Source organism: Cryptomeria japonica, chromosome 3 (assembly GCF_030272615.1).
Source record: "Cryptomeria japonica chromosome 3, Sugi_1.0, whole genome shotgun sequence".
NCBI classification, from domain to species: Eukaryota; Viridiplantae; Streptophyta; class Pinopsida; order Cupressales; family Cupressaceae; genus Cryptomeria; species Cryptomeria japonica.
Window position 1 is genome coordinate 463453011 of NC_081407.1, and position 15340 is coordinate 463468350.

General features: G+C 35.7%; 1 protein-coding gene across 6 annotated transcripts in view; it reads right to left on the minus strand.

The window, feature by feature from the left end:
- Nucleotides 1-770: 770 nt before the first annotated feature.
- The window catches only part of LOC131078405 (uncharacterized), a 32596-nt gene continuing 18026 nt past the window's right edge, over nt 771-15340 (minus strand). For 2 of the 6 annotated variants that reach the window (XM_058016088.2, XM_058016087.2), the window contains exons 3-4: nt 2698-3001; nt 771-2430 (exon numbers count right to left, since the gene is read on the minus strand). In XM_058016088.2, coding sequence (XP_057872071.2) covers nt 1217-2430; nt 2698-3001 — 1518 coding nt within the window. In that variant the 3' untranslated portion in view covers nt 771-1216. The remainder of the gene's footprint in view (nt 2431-2697; nt 3002-15340) is intronic. The other 4 variants (XM_058016089.2, XM_059218407.1, XM_058016090.2 and 1 more) reach the window with 4 other exon arrangements.

Genomic DNA, 15340 nt, shown 5'->3' on the forward strand with positions numbered 1-15340 from the left:
TCCTAGTGGCTTCCTTTCTCTCTCCCAGGCCGGGAGTCACTAGGATCCAATTTTCCACTTTACAGATAGAAACCTGAACTATTACTCCACTGAAATTTTTACTGATCGAATCAAAGAACTTTCAGCGAAGACACTAGAAATTGAAGTGACACAATCTTTTGAGGGATGGTATAGTGATTAATTTGTGAATTTGAATCATCGCAAAGTTTTGAAACATTAATACTAGATGTCAAGGACATGACGAAAAACTAACGATAACAAATACCAAGTATAACTGCACAAATGAAAATATAGATTGTTCTCCATGCTCAGCTTGGTAATTCAATTATGTCCCCATGTATCATTCTATTAAGAAGAGATTGGCTTATTGCAAGACATGGCCCTCTACGGTTAATAATCTATCTTTACCAACTTTATTTATCCATAGTTCGTGAGAAATGGCGTAATCTCTGCCACAATATAAACAGGAAACTTCGTATGAGTTTAGCTACTCATAATTTGAGGAAGCTGGACTATTTCTGCTACTACGAGTAATCATGTCCCCATGTATCATTCTATTATGAAGAGCTTGTCTTGTTGCAAGACATGGGCCTCTACAGTTAATAAGCTATCTTTTCCAACATTATTTATCCATAGTTTGTCAAACCGTAGGCTGCCAAGTACACAATATAACCCATTTAAATGGTATGTCAAACCAGATTCAAAGAGAGCATAATAGGAAATATACGTGACAAAATAGGATTGCACTTTGCATCCTTTACAGAGCTCAGTTAAAAATAGAACACATTCTTCCAAGAACAAAATTTCTTTTACAGACACCAGATGTCTGTCATAGTCAACGTGTATCCGACAAAACCAGCAACAAAACAATTTATAGATTCCTCCAGTAACATTCTTTATAAACTCGTATCACCTTTACAGAATCATTTATGACAATGGTTTAGTATTAATGAATAGCTCTTTAGATTGAATCTCATGTCTGTCATGTTTTACAAACTTCTATTTGGCTTACAAAACTTGCTTAACTTTTACCCACTCTAACTGGTACAGATGATTCTCATGTAGGGCAATTAAGAGGTTCCAAGCCTTCAAACTTTAAATGCATTATCCCATGTTTAGCCCTTGTTCCTAGTCTGAAATATAGCTTCATGATTTTTGGCATTGAATGCTTGAAAATAGCATCTCCAACAATCATCCTCAAAGTTTCTTAGCCATTTTAATCCAATGAAGCTAGCATACTTTCTGCTTCTTGAACACTAGGACATCCTTGCCTAATCTTCTCAACAATACGCTTTATTAGCAATGTGCCTAACTGGTCATCAGCTTCAGAGGAGTAGTCAGATTCATCTGATGTTGGACTTACATTATCAGATAAAGTTGGTAAAGAACCAGGTATCTTGCATAGTTGATGACACGAGCCTTTACCTGCATCACCTTCTAATGCTTCCTCTGTTCCAATGATACCCTGAAATCTTGTTTTATCAAGTACAGATGTGCTCACTGTAGGCAAAGCATCCAGAAGCTGACTTGGTTGCTCTTTTCCTCCAGTACAAGTCTGGTGTGCAGAAGGCATTGGCAATTGAGATCCCTCCAGATTGCTCACTCTGGTAGAACTTGATCCATCTGTCCTGCACAAAGTATCCATATTTACCATGACTTTTTCTGGTTCTGTAGCTACATTCATGCCCACAGATTTGTAATGATCACAATCAATATTTATCAAATCATTTGTATCCACAAACTTTAATGAACATGGCGTACTTCCAGAAGTATCTTCAACTACATTGTCAGGAAAATATGAACTCTTCAAGGCAATCCCCTCGAATTCCAAATCCATTTGTTTTGGAGATGTGAAACTTTGAAGCCCACTCACACAAGAACTTCCTTGGGAGAAACATGCATTTTGACCACCTGCATTCCAAAAATTAGTAGAGAGTGATGGATATCGCTCAAGGTGTAAAAAGCACTTACCATCTTCTTGTTGTGATTCACTCCCCCCATAGCAGTGACAACTATCAACTGAAACTGACTGCTTTGAAAGTTGGGCATCCTCAACATCAGCAGAGGCAAACATATTAGTACCTTTCTCTAGTGTCATTTTCATTAACTCGTCATAAGCTTCAGTGTAAGCAGATAAAGCATCTCCTGAAAGAGATAAAAAGAGAGGCAGATTTTTAGTTTCGTTTGAGTCTTCAACATCAATGTTCTGTAGGTTGAAATCTTCACAGCCAACCTTGGTCAAGTTCAGTGTTTGAGACCCTATTCCATCACCAGTTGGAGTTCCTTCCAATAATTCTTTAATCAAAAGCTTGTCAATTTTCTCCTGATTAATTGGCATCTTCAAATATTCTTTTGAGGAATTCTTCTTGTCTGCTGGAAGGTAAATTTGATTTTTCAAAAAACCAGATGTTCTGGTGAGCACCTCAGGATCTGTACCAGAAACAGTACATGGATCACCAATTTATGGCATGAATTTAAACACAAACAAGTTTAGAAAGATGAAGTTACTAAATTGTGGCTTCAAAAAACATCAACTTAGTCATAACCATTTCTCTGAAAAAAAAGTTGATGTGCATTGCCACTAAGGAACAGTTTAGTCAGTCTAGAATCTTCCATTTGCAACCAGGAATTATTCTAATACACCTGAAGCTCATAATGAAAAACATTGCAAGCAAAACCTCATAGGCTTATAAATACCTGAATTTAAGGATTGGGAAGTTTGACTCAGCTCATTTGATTGCTTCTGACCTAATCTCACTGCCTGCAATTTAGTTCGAGTACCTTTAAGTTCTGTTTCAAGCTCTATGATGCGATCCTGAAGCCTTGATATTATAACCTCATGCAAGCGTCTTTCCAAATCCCTTGGGGAAACAGAATAGTTTCCTGTATTAAATTCATCATGTATTAAAGAGCTATTATCTTCTTCTGATTCTGCATTACGCATGAGGCCATCCTCTCTCAGTTCTCCATTAACAACATCAGCAATACAATCTGGATCAATCTGCCACACCATTGAAATTCTCAGGGTTATGCTGCATGATCATGAAACACCATTGGAAAATCCGAAACAGCAAACTAAAGAAACTTGAAGCTGCTTTACTAATATGGTACTTAAACTTCAACACATAGGTAACCCACATGACCAATTGTCAGTTAAGTAAAAGTATGTAAAGGCTACAAAACATTTTCTAATTTGTAGTTCACTTTAATGGCTTGTAAGGTACAGACAAAATTGTCAAGTTTTCACCCTCTTAATATTTAGAGGCGGCTGCTGTGACTTACTAGCTAGCAATTACAATCTTCGTGTAGAGAATTCTGGGTTACCCTAATAACTGCATTCTCAATCTTCATGTATATGTACGGTGGTGAAATGGTGGTGGTTGTGGCAACAGAACCTCTGTATGCATTCAACGGGTATTGTCCACCGATAGCAAATAGTGTGCCCATGGTATACCCATTTCCTCATAAACCGTTCTCTTTACAGCTTTCATCTCTTGCTTTAAGTTATCTCCCATCTTTAACTGGTTTTCTGTTGCATCTAATATAAATTTTGCCTTTATTTGCTATGTTACCGATTTGGGTTCAGGTTTGATGGTTCAGTTGGCAGGTTCGGTTGGGTTTGTCCATACTCCATACAAATACATATATGTGTGTGTTTGTGACTATTTAATAAATAATTAATAAGTGTAGTAAAATAAAAAATATATCCACTATCCATTTCTATATACAAATAAAAAAATAAAAAAATATTAATAAGGTTATATATATATATATATATATATTAACATTAATTATTAATAACTTCATCTAATATTCATAATATTCCTATTCTAACTAAGCTTGTCTTAATTTGTTTTATTAAAATTATTAATAATCACACCTTAAATTGCCACGGATAAATATTATAATTTATAGATATATAAATTAAAAAAATAATATATAAAGATTAAATATCAATAATATTATTATATAATAAAATAATATAAATATTATCTTCCTATCATATTAACAATAATAAATATTACTATTAGACATCATATTAAACTAAAAATATTAAAATTTAAGTATAATTGTATTAAACATAAAATATTAAAGTTTAAATATACAAATCATAGGGCCGGGTTGGGTGGGCATAAATGGCGAGACAGTCCAACTTACCATCCATCGGCCAAGGTCCCCAACGTTCATCGTGATGCTACAATGCAGCCCATTGGGTTTGAGGTGAACCGTTGAAAAAAGTCCCCGTGCCTATGATTCTCAACAAACCATAACGAAAAAAAATTCAATAGTCCCCCATGCCCATTGTAGTCTCAAAGAAAATGTGGTCTCAAAGACAACGATTCAAAATTTGTTCTGGGTTCAACCGAGTTAATTTGTGACAAACCCATAGTTGTTTTCACATGCCCTGGACAACCCTGCAGACGTACCAACCTGAATCTGAACCAAGTTCAAACCAAACCCGAACCGGGGGCTTTTGGCTGACAAAACGGCAACATAGTTTATTTGTTGTAATACCCCCTCCATGGCTTAGCACTTTCTTTTTTATCAAGCTTGGCATAAAAATATGGCAGCATCCACGGGCATCCCCACTTTCTTCCATTTTTGTATTTTGTTGTTGCAGAGCAATTCTAATGAAGTCCGAAGTCCCAACAAATGCATGCTGTCTGATACTCCAGATCAGATCTCATCTAATGGTTTGCGAGAATTCAGCAAAAAGCAAAAAAGGCTTACATTTAAAAAGCCTCAACATAACGACACATGGTAGTGGATGTTGTACCATAAAGATAAAATTACCTTGTGTTACTATTAGTGGGCCCCACTTCTATCAGTTAACTTGATTGATGCCACGTGGTGTGCTCCCAAGGATTCGTACACAAGTGAGAGGCTAACTTCTCCAGAATTAGCACAAACCATCCAATTTGACAAGAAGCCTGCAGTATGCACAACCATTACAATAACAGAGAGGCTTTCTCTAGCATCCCAGTAGCACAGTTTTGGCACTCTTGACTTCTCTACACCATCATTAGAGGGTCATGAACACTAGAGTAGCAGCAAGCACGCTTAGCCACATCCAAAATTCAAATTCCCAAAGTACTAAGGCTGACCATTCATGGACAGCGACTGTATATTGCCAAGGAAAGAAGTTTCACATAGCAGCACCAAGTGGTGGACTTCTAGAACTAGTTACAGCCATGCCCAACAACCAACAAAAATAATAAAGGCACTGGAACTGCAAAGTCTTCTCTCTGTAATTTCAAATTTCAAATGTAGATTGGTTGGATGATTCATTGTGGACTGGATAGTTCTAGTCTATGAATACTAGTCAGAATGCCCATGAAGGCTGAGCTTTCGATCTTGATATAAAAGCTAACTCTCAAGAGAGAATGTAAACTGCTCATAGCTGAGCTATAGAGCCTACTGTGTTGGTGAATTTTCAAGGAATCATGATTCTATGGCTAACATAGAGCCTACTGTGTTGGTGATTGTATTTGTTTGATGCTAACCTCTCTTTGTTGCTATACAGGGGAGCCTCTAATGTATGTTTCAAGTGAACATGTATCTATGTAAGGGTCAATTGATAAGCAAACTTAATAAAAAGCAAGCTACTGTTATTCTCTATCTTGTCATTGTTCATCTTTGCTATTATATGTGAATTTTCTTGTTGATTATTGCATCATGAGCTATTGAGCTCTGCTTTGGTAGTGAAGACAGTTTATATCTATCTAGCACAAGCCTTTGTTTTGCTTTAATTTGGTTTCTGCAAACTTCTCTCTTTTCACCCCCCGCAACACAAATAGCTTTAGGCTTAGCCATTAGATAGATAGGGAAACGGCCAATCTCAAAGATTGTCTTGCATGGATCACCCTCTTTGCTGCCTGCTTTCCATGTTCCTCATCCATGCTCAGCACATTAGCCCCTGAAACAGGCCTTAAGACTAAGCATCAACAACCACTTTCTCTAAACTCTAAAGATTATCTTTCTAATGCAACTAGTGCACCTTCAATCTCATTCCATAAAGGAGAAATAATCCAAATTTCCAACCACAACATAGACTCCGAGTTTTTAACAAGGAACAAATAGTTCTGGATTTTCAGACTAGTGAGCTAGATTTGCTTCCTAAAATCAAACGCTCATCTTAGGTCAGAATCTATTTACACCACACAGATCGAGGAAGAGGCATGTTTACTGAAATAGAGATCCAACAAAGGGAACTCTCCTGTATCTAAATTGCTACTCTGTAATCACTTGTTAAGGTATTAAATAGAAGTCCTCATCTACAAGCACAAACTGGAAATACCAGAAATAAAGCAATAAGTGGCAGCAAGGAATCATGTAGTATGTTAAGATAACAGGTAAGTGTTATATAACACACAGCGTTCAGAAAATAATGCAAGTAGAGCAGCATAAGCTCATAGCCTACCATCAATGTGGCTCTAAGCCTAATTTAACTAACCACTATAATTAAACCAAGCTAACTTAGGGTTACACACATCTCATATGCTCCACTCTATAACCACAATTAATAAAATCCAGTGGGTTGGTGCTGTACAAGAAAGCTTTGAAAAGACTTCCCACACTAAAGTCCCACAAAACAAATCTACCACAATGGTACGTGCATCAAACATTTAGACAAATTAGGAAGGTCCGAAAAGAGAATATACAAGCAGACTCACTAGCTTAAGGTCAATGGGAGGAGTTGCTAGATTTATAAAAGATGCCAAAGTGAATCAATGTTTATAAAACAAACAATAGCAGCATGCCCATTTTCATAAGATTGCACAAAAATTTCCCAACCCTTGCATTACAATTGATCTTGGACTACACAAAAGCAGCAAAATCAGATCTATATAAACCCCCATTCCATTATAACCTAAATCCAAAGATGTAGGGTGAAGGAATTTAAGAATGTGTGCCCAACTCAGCCTTCTCCTTCACTATTGGCAATTGGTTTGAATGTATATTTCATATCTAGATTGCAATCTTGAACTAAAATCGCTTTGCTTTGTCTTATCAAGGATTTGACCTACTCAGGATCATTTGTACAGCTTTTCTCTAACACATGATTAGCAAGTAAAAACTCTTCCCTAAAATGGAAAAATCACTGAGTTGTGCTTCAATTCTTAACCTTTTCATGGAGGGACTAGCTACAGATGACAGTATTGTGCTCTAATCCTCATCCTACCTTTAATCAAATGCTCAAGCTTAGCTTGAGCCAATGCCACCAGCATCTTTGCTTCAGACAAGACCAAAAAGTTATCCTGCATAAACAATTCACTCTCCTCCTGCAGCTACTCATCTTCGATCTCTTCTTCTGCATAGTCAGTAAGGTAACCCCCCTCTACAAGAGGAATTTCTAAATGATTGTGAGAACTGAACCTATAAATTTTTGTAATCTTGACTAGACCATGTTTTTTTTCCAAAAATAATATCAGCTGCATCCCCCTCTACCACTAACATTCTCTAGATTCCCATCTTTCTTTTTCAATGTATCAATAATCGTCCTCTACTTTCTTCCTCAAAACCTCAAAACAGTTGTGTTTATTTTTCAAGTTTTGCTTTCTCATCCAAAGTTTCAGTTTCAACTTCGGGATTTCTCACCGAATTTTCGAGTAAATCAAAGACACAAAGACTCATGTAAAGGCTAACCTTTTCATAGCACTTCCAATTACCCCTTAGGCACCCTGTTTGATATACAAACACTTAATTTTATGGCTATTCTTGTGCCCAATATAATAGAAATTCATATGAAAGCAATTCCTTAACTTATTCCTACACAAACACAATCAGTTTCATTTTCTTTTTGGAAGATGACAACTTACTTTACCATCATGCAAGAGCATGTCCTGTCAGATTGAGATGTGCAAAAGACACCAAAATAAATTTCCATTTGTTTGATCCAAGTATGTAAGAACTCAGAATTCGATTGCCAATCAAAAGATATTCTCTACTTTATTTTCAAATTTAAATGGGGTATATGAAGATTTTACTTAGATCTTTTTTTCCTTGATCGTCCTCCAAAAAAGTTTCCTGGTCCTTTAGGCACTCACCAGCATCTCAAAATGGCAAGTGCTCTTACTATGAGACCCATAAAAAGCTCATCTTGGCCTATCAGTCCTATTGTTGGCTCATGTGTTCTTGTCAATGCCTCATCAAATTCTGTTATTTTGTCACAATCTCCATGTTGCTTTCTACAGTGATCACAATTTTCTTCAGATTTATAAGGTTCTTCATTCTCGCGATACCTCTTTATTCCACCTTCAGATAGAGATGTCTAGATTGCAAGGTAGCAATTATTTATTTTCTATGGACCTAGTCACTGTCATGCAACATCACTATTTTCCACAAATCTTAGGACTAGTAACTGCTCTGATACCAAATTGATCCTTTATCTCATAAATTAATGCTTGCAGAAATAAAGAACCAATATATTATGGATTGCTTATATACTCAAAATGAATAAGTCATAGAAGAAGTAATTCTGTGAAAAGAGAAAGCAAACACACAAATTTTAACAAAATAATCCTGGAAAAAACAACTTTGGTAGTGGCAAAAGCACTTCTATTGTAATAACATTGAGCGTTAGACAAGTAATGTGAGGTGCAAGTAACCATGGATACAGTCTACCCCTTGTTCCAATTGATTACAGACACAATTGTCAGGTCTGTGGCATGCAATTACAACTGAAATTGTACTTTCAATGTCTACAACACTCAATTCTCCTTCCATGATACAATCCTACTCCATCTTGTCCACAAATAGATGTTGGACAGTCCTCATCTATGTTACCAAATTGGCAGAAAAACCCTGCGTATGAATCGACTGTGAAATTGGGGAAGGTACAATTTGGTGGGGGAGGTTGGGCGGGCTCAGAATTGTCTGGAGTCATTGACATGCATACTTAAGTGATTCCAGGTTGGATGTGGCATTTCCACAATGATTCAAATGACAGCTGAAATTTTTGACAAATTTTGTTTACTTTTTAACCATCTGAACCCTAAACAACCATAATTCATATTTCATGTATTGGATGAGTCACAGGCAACAGCAAAGAAGCCCCAGCAAACAGGGAACAACTTAGTGTCAGATTCTTGAACAACTTAGCAATAGCTTTGGTTGAAAATGAATGATCCACTCCATCCCTCAGTCCACCTTGGAGGCGCTCCATCCTCCTCGATCAAGCCTAGGAGCACAAACCAGCCTCCCAGCCCACAAGTGCTCCATCTCGGGATGGCGTGCTTGATAAGAGTATGAGACTACCCTCTCCACCAAGCCCAGGAGCACACATATGCCTCCCAGCTCACGAGCACTCCATCTTGGGGTGGCGTACTTGGTGAAAGATAGGTCGGGTTCTCACCTCTCATAAACTCAAAAAGTTGATCGGCCTTCCTGTTTTGCAGCCATTTCTATCCAATTCAAAATAATTAACAATATGAATATACTATCAAGCCTAGGAGCACAAACCAGCCTCCCAGCCCACAAGTGCTCCATCTCGGGATGGCGTGCTTGATAAGAGTATGAGACTACCCTCTCCACCAAGCCCAGGAGCACACATACGCCTCCCAGCTCACGAGCACTCCATCTTGGGGTGGTGTACTTGGTGAAAGATAGGTCGGGTTCTCACCTCTCATAAACTCAAAAAGTTGATCGGCCTTCCTGTTTTGCAGCCATTTCTATCCAATTCAAAATAATTAACTATATGAATATACTATAACATATTTATCAAACAGATATATAATTAATTTTACTTAAATTGGGAAACAATACTCCACTTGGAAAATAATGCAATTGCTTACAACAATCCTTATATAATTTCAGCAAAGAATATATATTGCATAAATATATCATATTTTCACCATTAACTTACTAATTCTAGGCTGATAATACTTAATCAGATTCTGCTCTTTATTGGCTATTTCTTGATTTCAAATCAAATATCTATTCCAGATCAGATTATTTATTTTCTAATCTCTTTCTTCTCAATCCATTGATTGACCCCTTGATGCCCCATCTCAAATGAATTGATCTCTCTTTTATACCTTATCATTGAGAAAGTCACAACCTTTCCCAAAGGTTACATTTTGAAAGGGTGTAACCCTCCATCCTTATCACTGGTGTTAAGCCCCTTTTTAATTTTAATTTCATGTCTTTAGTAATTGCTGCCAATGATTTCTTAATTCAACTTTATTTAAATACCTTTATTAACTTAGCCATCCCAATAAGGCTGCGACTAACTTGGCAAGGCATTACATATTTTCTCTTTAGAACATGTACAGTTGTTAAAAGCCAGACAAGTAGATTTGTGTCAGAAATTGTCCCCTCTAAACATGGGGGTTTCTTTATGTAAGTGTACGGCTGGCAACATAAAGAAATAATGCACCAATTGATACCACTCATTCAATTGAGCATATGTATTAATATTAAACTACAGCGATGACTTAATGATAATACATATATTAGGATATAATGTTCTCAAATGAATCATTACAAGATATAATGGAATAATATATTATTTACTGGATAAATATCATGGATTATAATATATTATCTGCAGAAGCAACTCCACATATTAGTACCTGATAAATACATATATCTGAATATGTCCTTAAGACTGAACTCCATAAGTTCATACATACAATGACCACCTTAAATTCAGAAATCCTTTGACCATTCATTTATATATTAAATTTTTATTATTATTTTATTATTATTTTATTATTATTTTATTATTAAATCCCTTTAAAAAGGGAACATTACAATCATAAACTCGTGTGAGATATCTATGAGGATATGGAATATCAAAAACTATGATAGTGAGATGCAATATTGAATAGATGATTGGAATTATAATTGAAATAAGTAATACTAATAACTAATTATGTGTTATTTTCATTGAAATAGTAGTCAATTTGGATAGCTTGACTATATAATGTGATTATTGTGCACACGAAACTAATGAAAGAATGGAACCCAATTAAATAATTAAGAAATGCTTTATTAAATGTATCCAAAGCATGATGTTAAGTTTAGTGCTAGGTTATAAATATAGAACAATTTTTCAAGTTTTGATATTGTGACAAGACGATCTTATGAACAATGACCAGCTGAAATTCAAAATCCTTTGACCATTCATTTATATTTTATAATTATATTTAAATTTTAATTATTAAATCCCTTCTAAAAAGGGAACATTACAATCATAAACTCGTGTGTGATATTATGAGGTTATGGAATATCAAAAAATATGATACTGAGATGCAATATTGAATAGATGATTGGAATTATAATTGAATTAAGTAATACTAATAACTAATTATGTGTTATTTACATTGGAATGGTAGTCAATTTGGATAGCTTGACTATATAAATGTGATTATTGTGCACATGAAACTAATGAAAGAATGGAACCTATTGATGTGTTTTTTTGGCACAATCAAACATAGAATAAAATACCAAAAGTATCTTATCCTCTCTTGATCAAAATCTTCCCAAATGCTAAACTATGTGATCAATTGGAAGACTCCAAGGTTTCTAATGTCGGGTCACGACTTGTGTATAAGCTCAATCGGTTGATGTGATTGCTGGTAATCCAAGGGGACTTACATTGAATACTTGATTGCTTGAATTGCTGGAACTTAGATTCTACCTACTTGCTTGGAGCATAAAAAAAAACGCAAAAGGGATTGGTTTAGGAAGACTGTTAAAATATTTAATTATATTTTAGTCACCTATATTTAGTTCCTTGTTTAATGGTCATTTCGCTTTTTAGTTAATTAGCTTTTAAGCTTTATTTAGCGTTTAGCTTTTTAGTAGTTCACTTTAAACGACTTTTTCTTAATTTAGAACGTTGTCCTTGTAATCTCTTTATATACGCTTGTATATTGTTGAATAGATTATCCGATTATTGAATCATTCATTCAATTTATTTTTCATGGTATCAGAGCGAGTCGATGGGATTCTTTAAAGTTTGGCGAATTTTTTAATAAAAATTCATGGCCTTCTTTCTGGAATATTTTCCAGATTTTTTTTTATTGTTTTTTTATTAAAAAAACGATTTTGCTTTTTTGAAGGCTTTTTGAGGGTTTCGAGGATTTGTGGTTTGTGGGCGAATTTCTTTGTGCTAGGCAGCAATTCATGTTTTTTTTAGGGTTCTGGAGATTTTTGGGCCTGCAACCTAGAGGGTTTTTTTTGCAGATTGAAAATTTTCCTAGGGTTTCTACAATTTTCGACCACGGTTTTGACCCTTCAGTTCAAGTCGAAATTTTGTTCTGGTTGCAGATTCTTGGTGGCTTTTTCGAGACCTCAACTGGGTTGTCGTCAGATTTTTTTGGGTGCATCGTTTTTCGTGCCTCAATTTTTGAACCATAGGATCTGCATTTTGATTTCAAATTCTTCGTGGTTTTTTTTGAGAGCTTTTTTGGGTTGGTCTCAGATTTTTCTGGGTGCCTCGTTTTTCGTGCCTTGGAATTTAAAAAGACAGCGATTTCTACTAATTCTGTGGATGTCGGGAATTTTGGTGTCTTCTGGGCGCCGTTTATGTTGTACATCCGACCTAGGGTTTCTGCCCCTTTTTTTTTTTGCGTTTTTTTGGCAAAAAAAATCGTCAATATTTTTCTTTTTTTTTTACAAAAAAAATCAAAGGTATTTTTTTATTTTCTGCAAATTATTATTTTTTCTGATTACTTTCAAGAAAAATTTCAGGTTTTAAGTTTGCTGAAAATTTTTAATTCTGGGTCTCTTCCAAACCTCAAAATTCGCACCTTGGAATTCATACAAGGATTCTCCTCCAGGGTTTCAGATTTTTTGTGCAGCTGCTTTTATTTTGATTTTTTTTTTTTAAATCAACTTCTTTTGTCTCTTGCTTTCACTCAGTTGACCTCGATCAACCTCGGTTTCCGAGATGGCATCTTTGACCAACATCATGTTGGAACACAGACAGAAGTTCAACAACTGCCACAACACCTAGAAACAGTGCATGTTCACGATATCTGAATATCGTTACCTTGATCAAATTGATTTAGGCCAGACCTCGTCCTACAAGTCCCAGGGTTTTCACATTTTTTTTCCTCAAAATTGTTCGCAAGGTTTAGAATTTTTTCCTTCAAAATTATTATTTGTCATCTGCAAAGCTTGCGTGGGTTTTCTGATTTTTCTCCACAAAAAATCATGGGAGGGTTTTGCTTGATTTTTTCCTCAAAAATCAGGGAGTGTTGTTTTACCACGTGATGTCTGCTATTTCGTCGCGTAAGGTTTGTTGTTTTAACACACAATGTCTGTTGTTTTGCCATGTGATGTTTGATGTTATGCCATGTGATGTCTGGTGTCTTGCCACATGATGACTAGTGTTTTACCGTGTGATGTTTTGGGGTTTTACTGCGCGACGTTTCAAGGTTTTTACCATTTTTTTCCTGTATCTTCAGTTTTTGAGGGTTTTTCGATTTTTCCTCAAAATCATGGTTTCAGGTTTCAGTTTGTCAAGTTGGATGGATTTTGGTATTCTTGGTCATCAACACGTTGCAAATCCAGGGAGGGTCTCCACCGCAGCAACGTGTTCTTTCCGTTTGTGATCAAAAGACCTGCAGTGTCTTCTGTAGGGAAGTTAGTAGATAGAATGACCATTAAGGGAGGGTATTAGAATATTTAATTATATTTTAGTCACCTATATTTAGTTCCTTGTTTAATGGTCATTTAGCTTTTTAGTTAATTGGCTTTTAAGCTTTATTTAGCGTTTAAATTTTTTTTTTAGTTAATTAGCTTTGAAGCTTTATTTAGCGTTCAGCTTTTTAGTAGTTCACTTTAAACGACTTGTTCTTAATTTAGAAGGTCGTCCTTGTAATCTCTTTATATACGCTTGTATATTGTTGAATAGATTATCCGATTATTGAATCATTCATTCAATTTATTTTTCAAAGACTACAGTACTCCTAAGAATGCAAGAGACAATGGACAACCTTTGGTGAAACCCCACTAAGCCGTGCTTTGACATGCAAAACAACAACTCCACAAAGCTTAGTGCGATCTTCTAAGGAAATTAGATGATTTTCAAATCATTATCAAGCATAGACACCATTAATTGAATACATATCAATGATTGAATAACAATTGAACTTAAGCTCATTCAAGGATTCTAGTTGACCACACAAGGCGAATTCGCAATCAACAAACTGCTAGTGGTATGGATTAAGAGTTTCACCATGAATCATGCACAACGCTCTATCATTCAACTAATCAAGATGAAAGCAAACGAGAAGTAGAAACCATGTAGCTTGCTGAAATAACACATTTCACCATATCTTCAATGAAAAGAGTATATCCATTTACAAGCCTTAGCAACAATTTCTTCTTCTCCTACTCTATTCTAGCTTCTAACTTCTAATCTATCTATTCTTCTACTTTTCTGACATTAACTGCCCATTAACTATTCACTATTAACCTTTACAAATGAGACGTTTGAGCCTTATATAGAGAGCTCATTACAATTCAAAGGCTTAGATCGATATGAGATCAATGGCCAAGATTACAAGATGAAACCCTAATTAGGGTTTACTAGAACAAACTCTTCTTAGCCAGTGAAATAATTATAATATTTGGACACATGTCCTCTCTTGAATCTTGACCAATAGATAGTGAGGGTAGGTACTTTAGAGTTTGTGCCCACATATGATGAGTCAGGTACATTGCATCTAGACATGCTTACACGGAGCCTCCTGATTGGGTGAATGGTGACTAGTGACTGGGATGCCACCTCAACTTGTTTGTACTTGGTAGATTCAATACGCCATCATGAAAGAATGTTGAGTAATATCTCTTGATACTCAACATTTCAAGCTTCAACAGTGATGATGACTGGTCTTTCCTCATTCATGATTTACTTGATGAATGATACACTTGGTTTGAGTTAACTCCTCAATGAATTAACTTTGATTCTTGAATTCCTGATTGTAAAACATTCCTTATCAACAAAACTTCTTCATTTTACCATGTTGCAATGAAAGCTTTGAATGTATCCTGCTCCACTTGTTGTCATGATGCAGCTATTGATATGCTTGAAGTCCTTCGTCTTGGCAATGTTTTGAGTCTTCTTCCATGCTTTTGAAGTGTTCTTGATGATGTTTGCAGTCCGCATCTTCATCCTTTTCGTTAGTCATACCTGCAAAATAAACAAAGATGGTATTAAGCAAACATGATATGGATGGATTTCACAATCCTCTAATTTGGTATATCCTCAAAACGATGATGAAATGGTGATTCTATCTCTGATTTCCATATCTGATTTTGAAGTGCTCCAAGGTCTGAGCCACATGTTTGGAGATCTGATTCCATATCGGCTTTTGAGAATGCC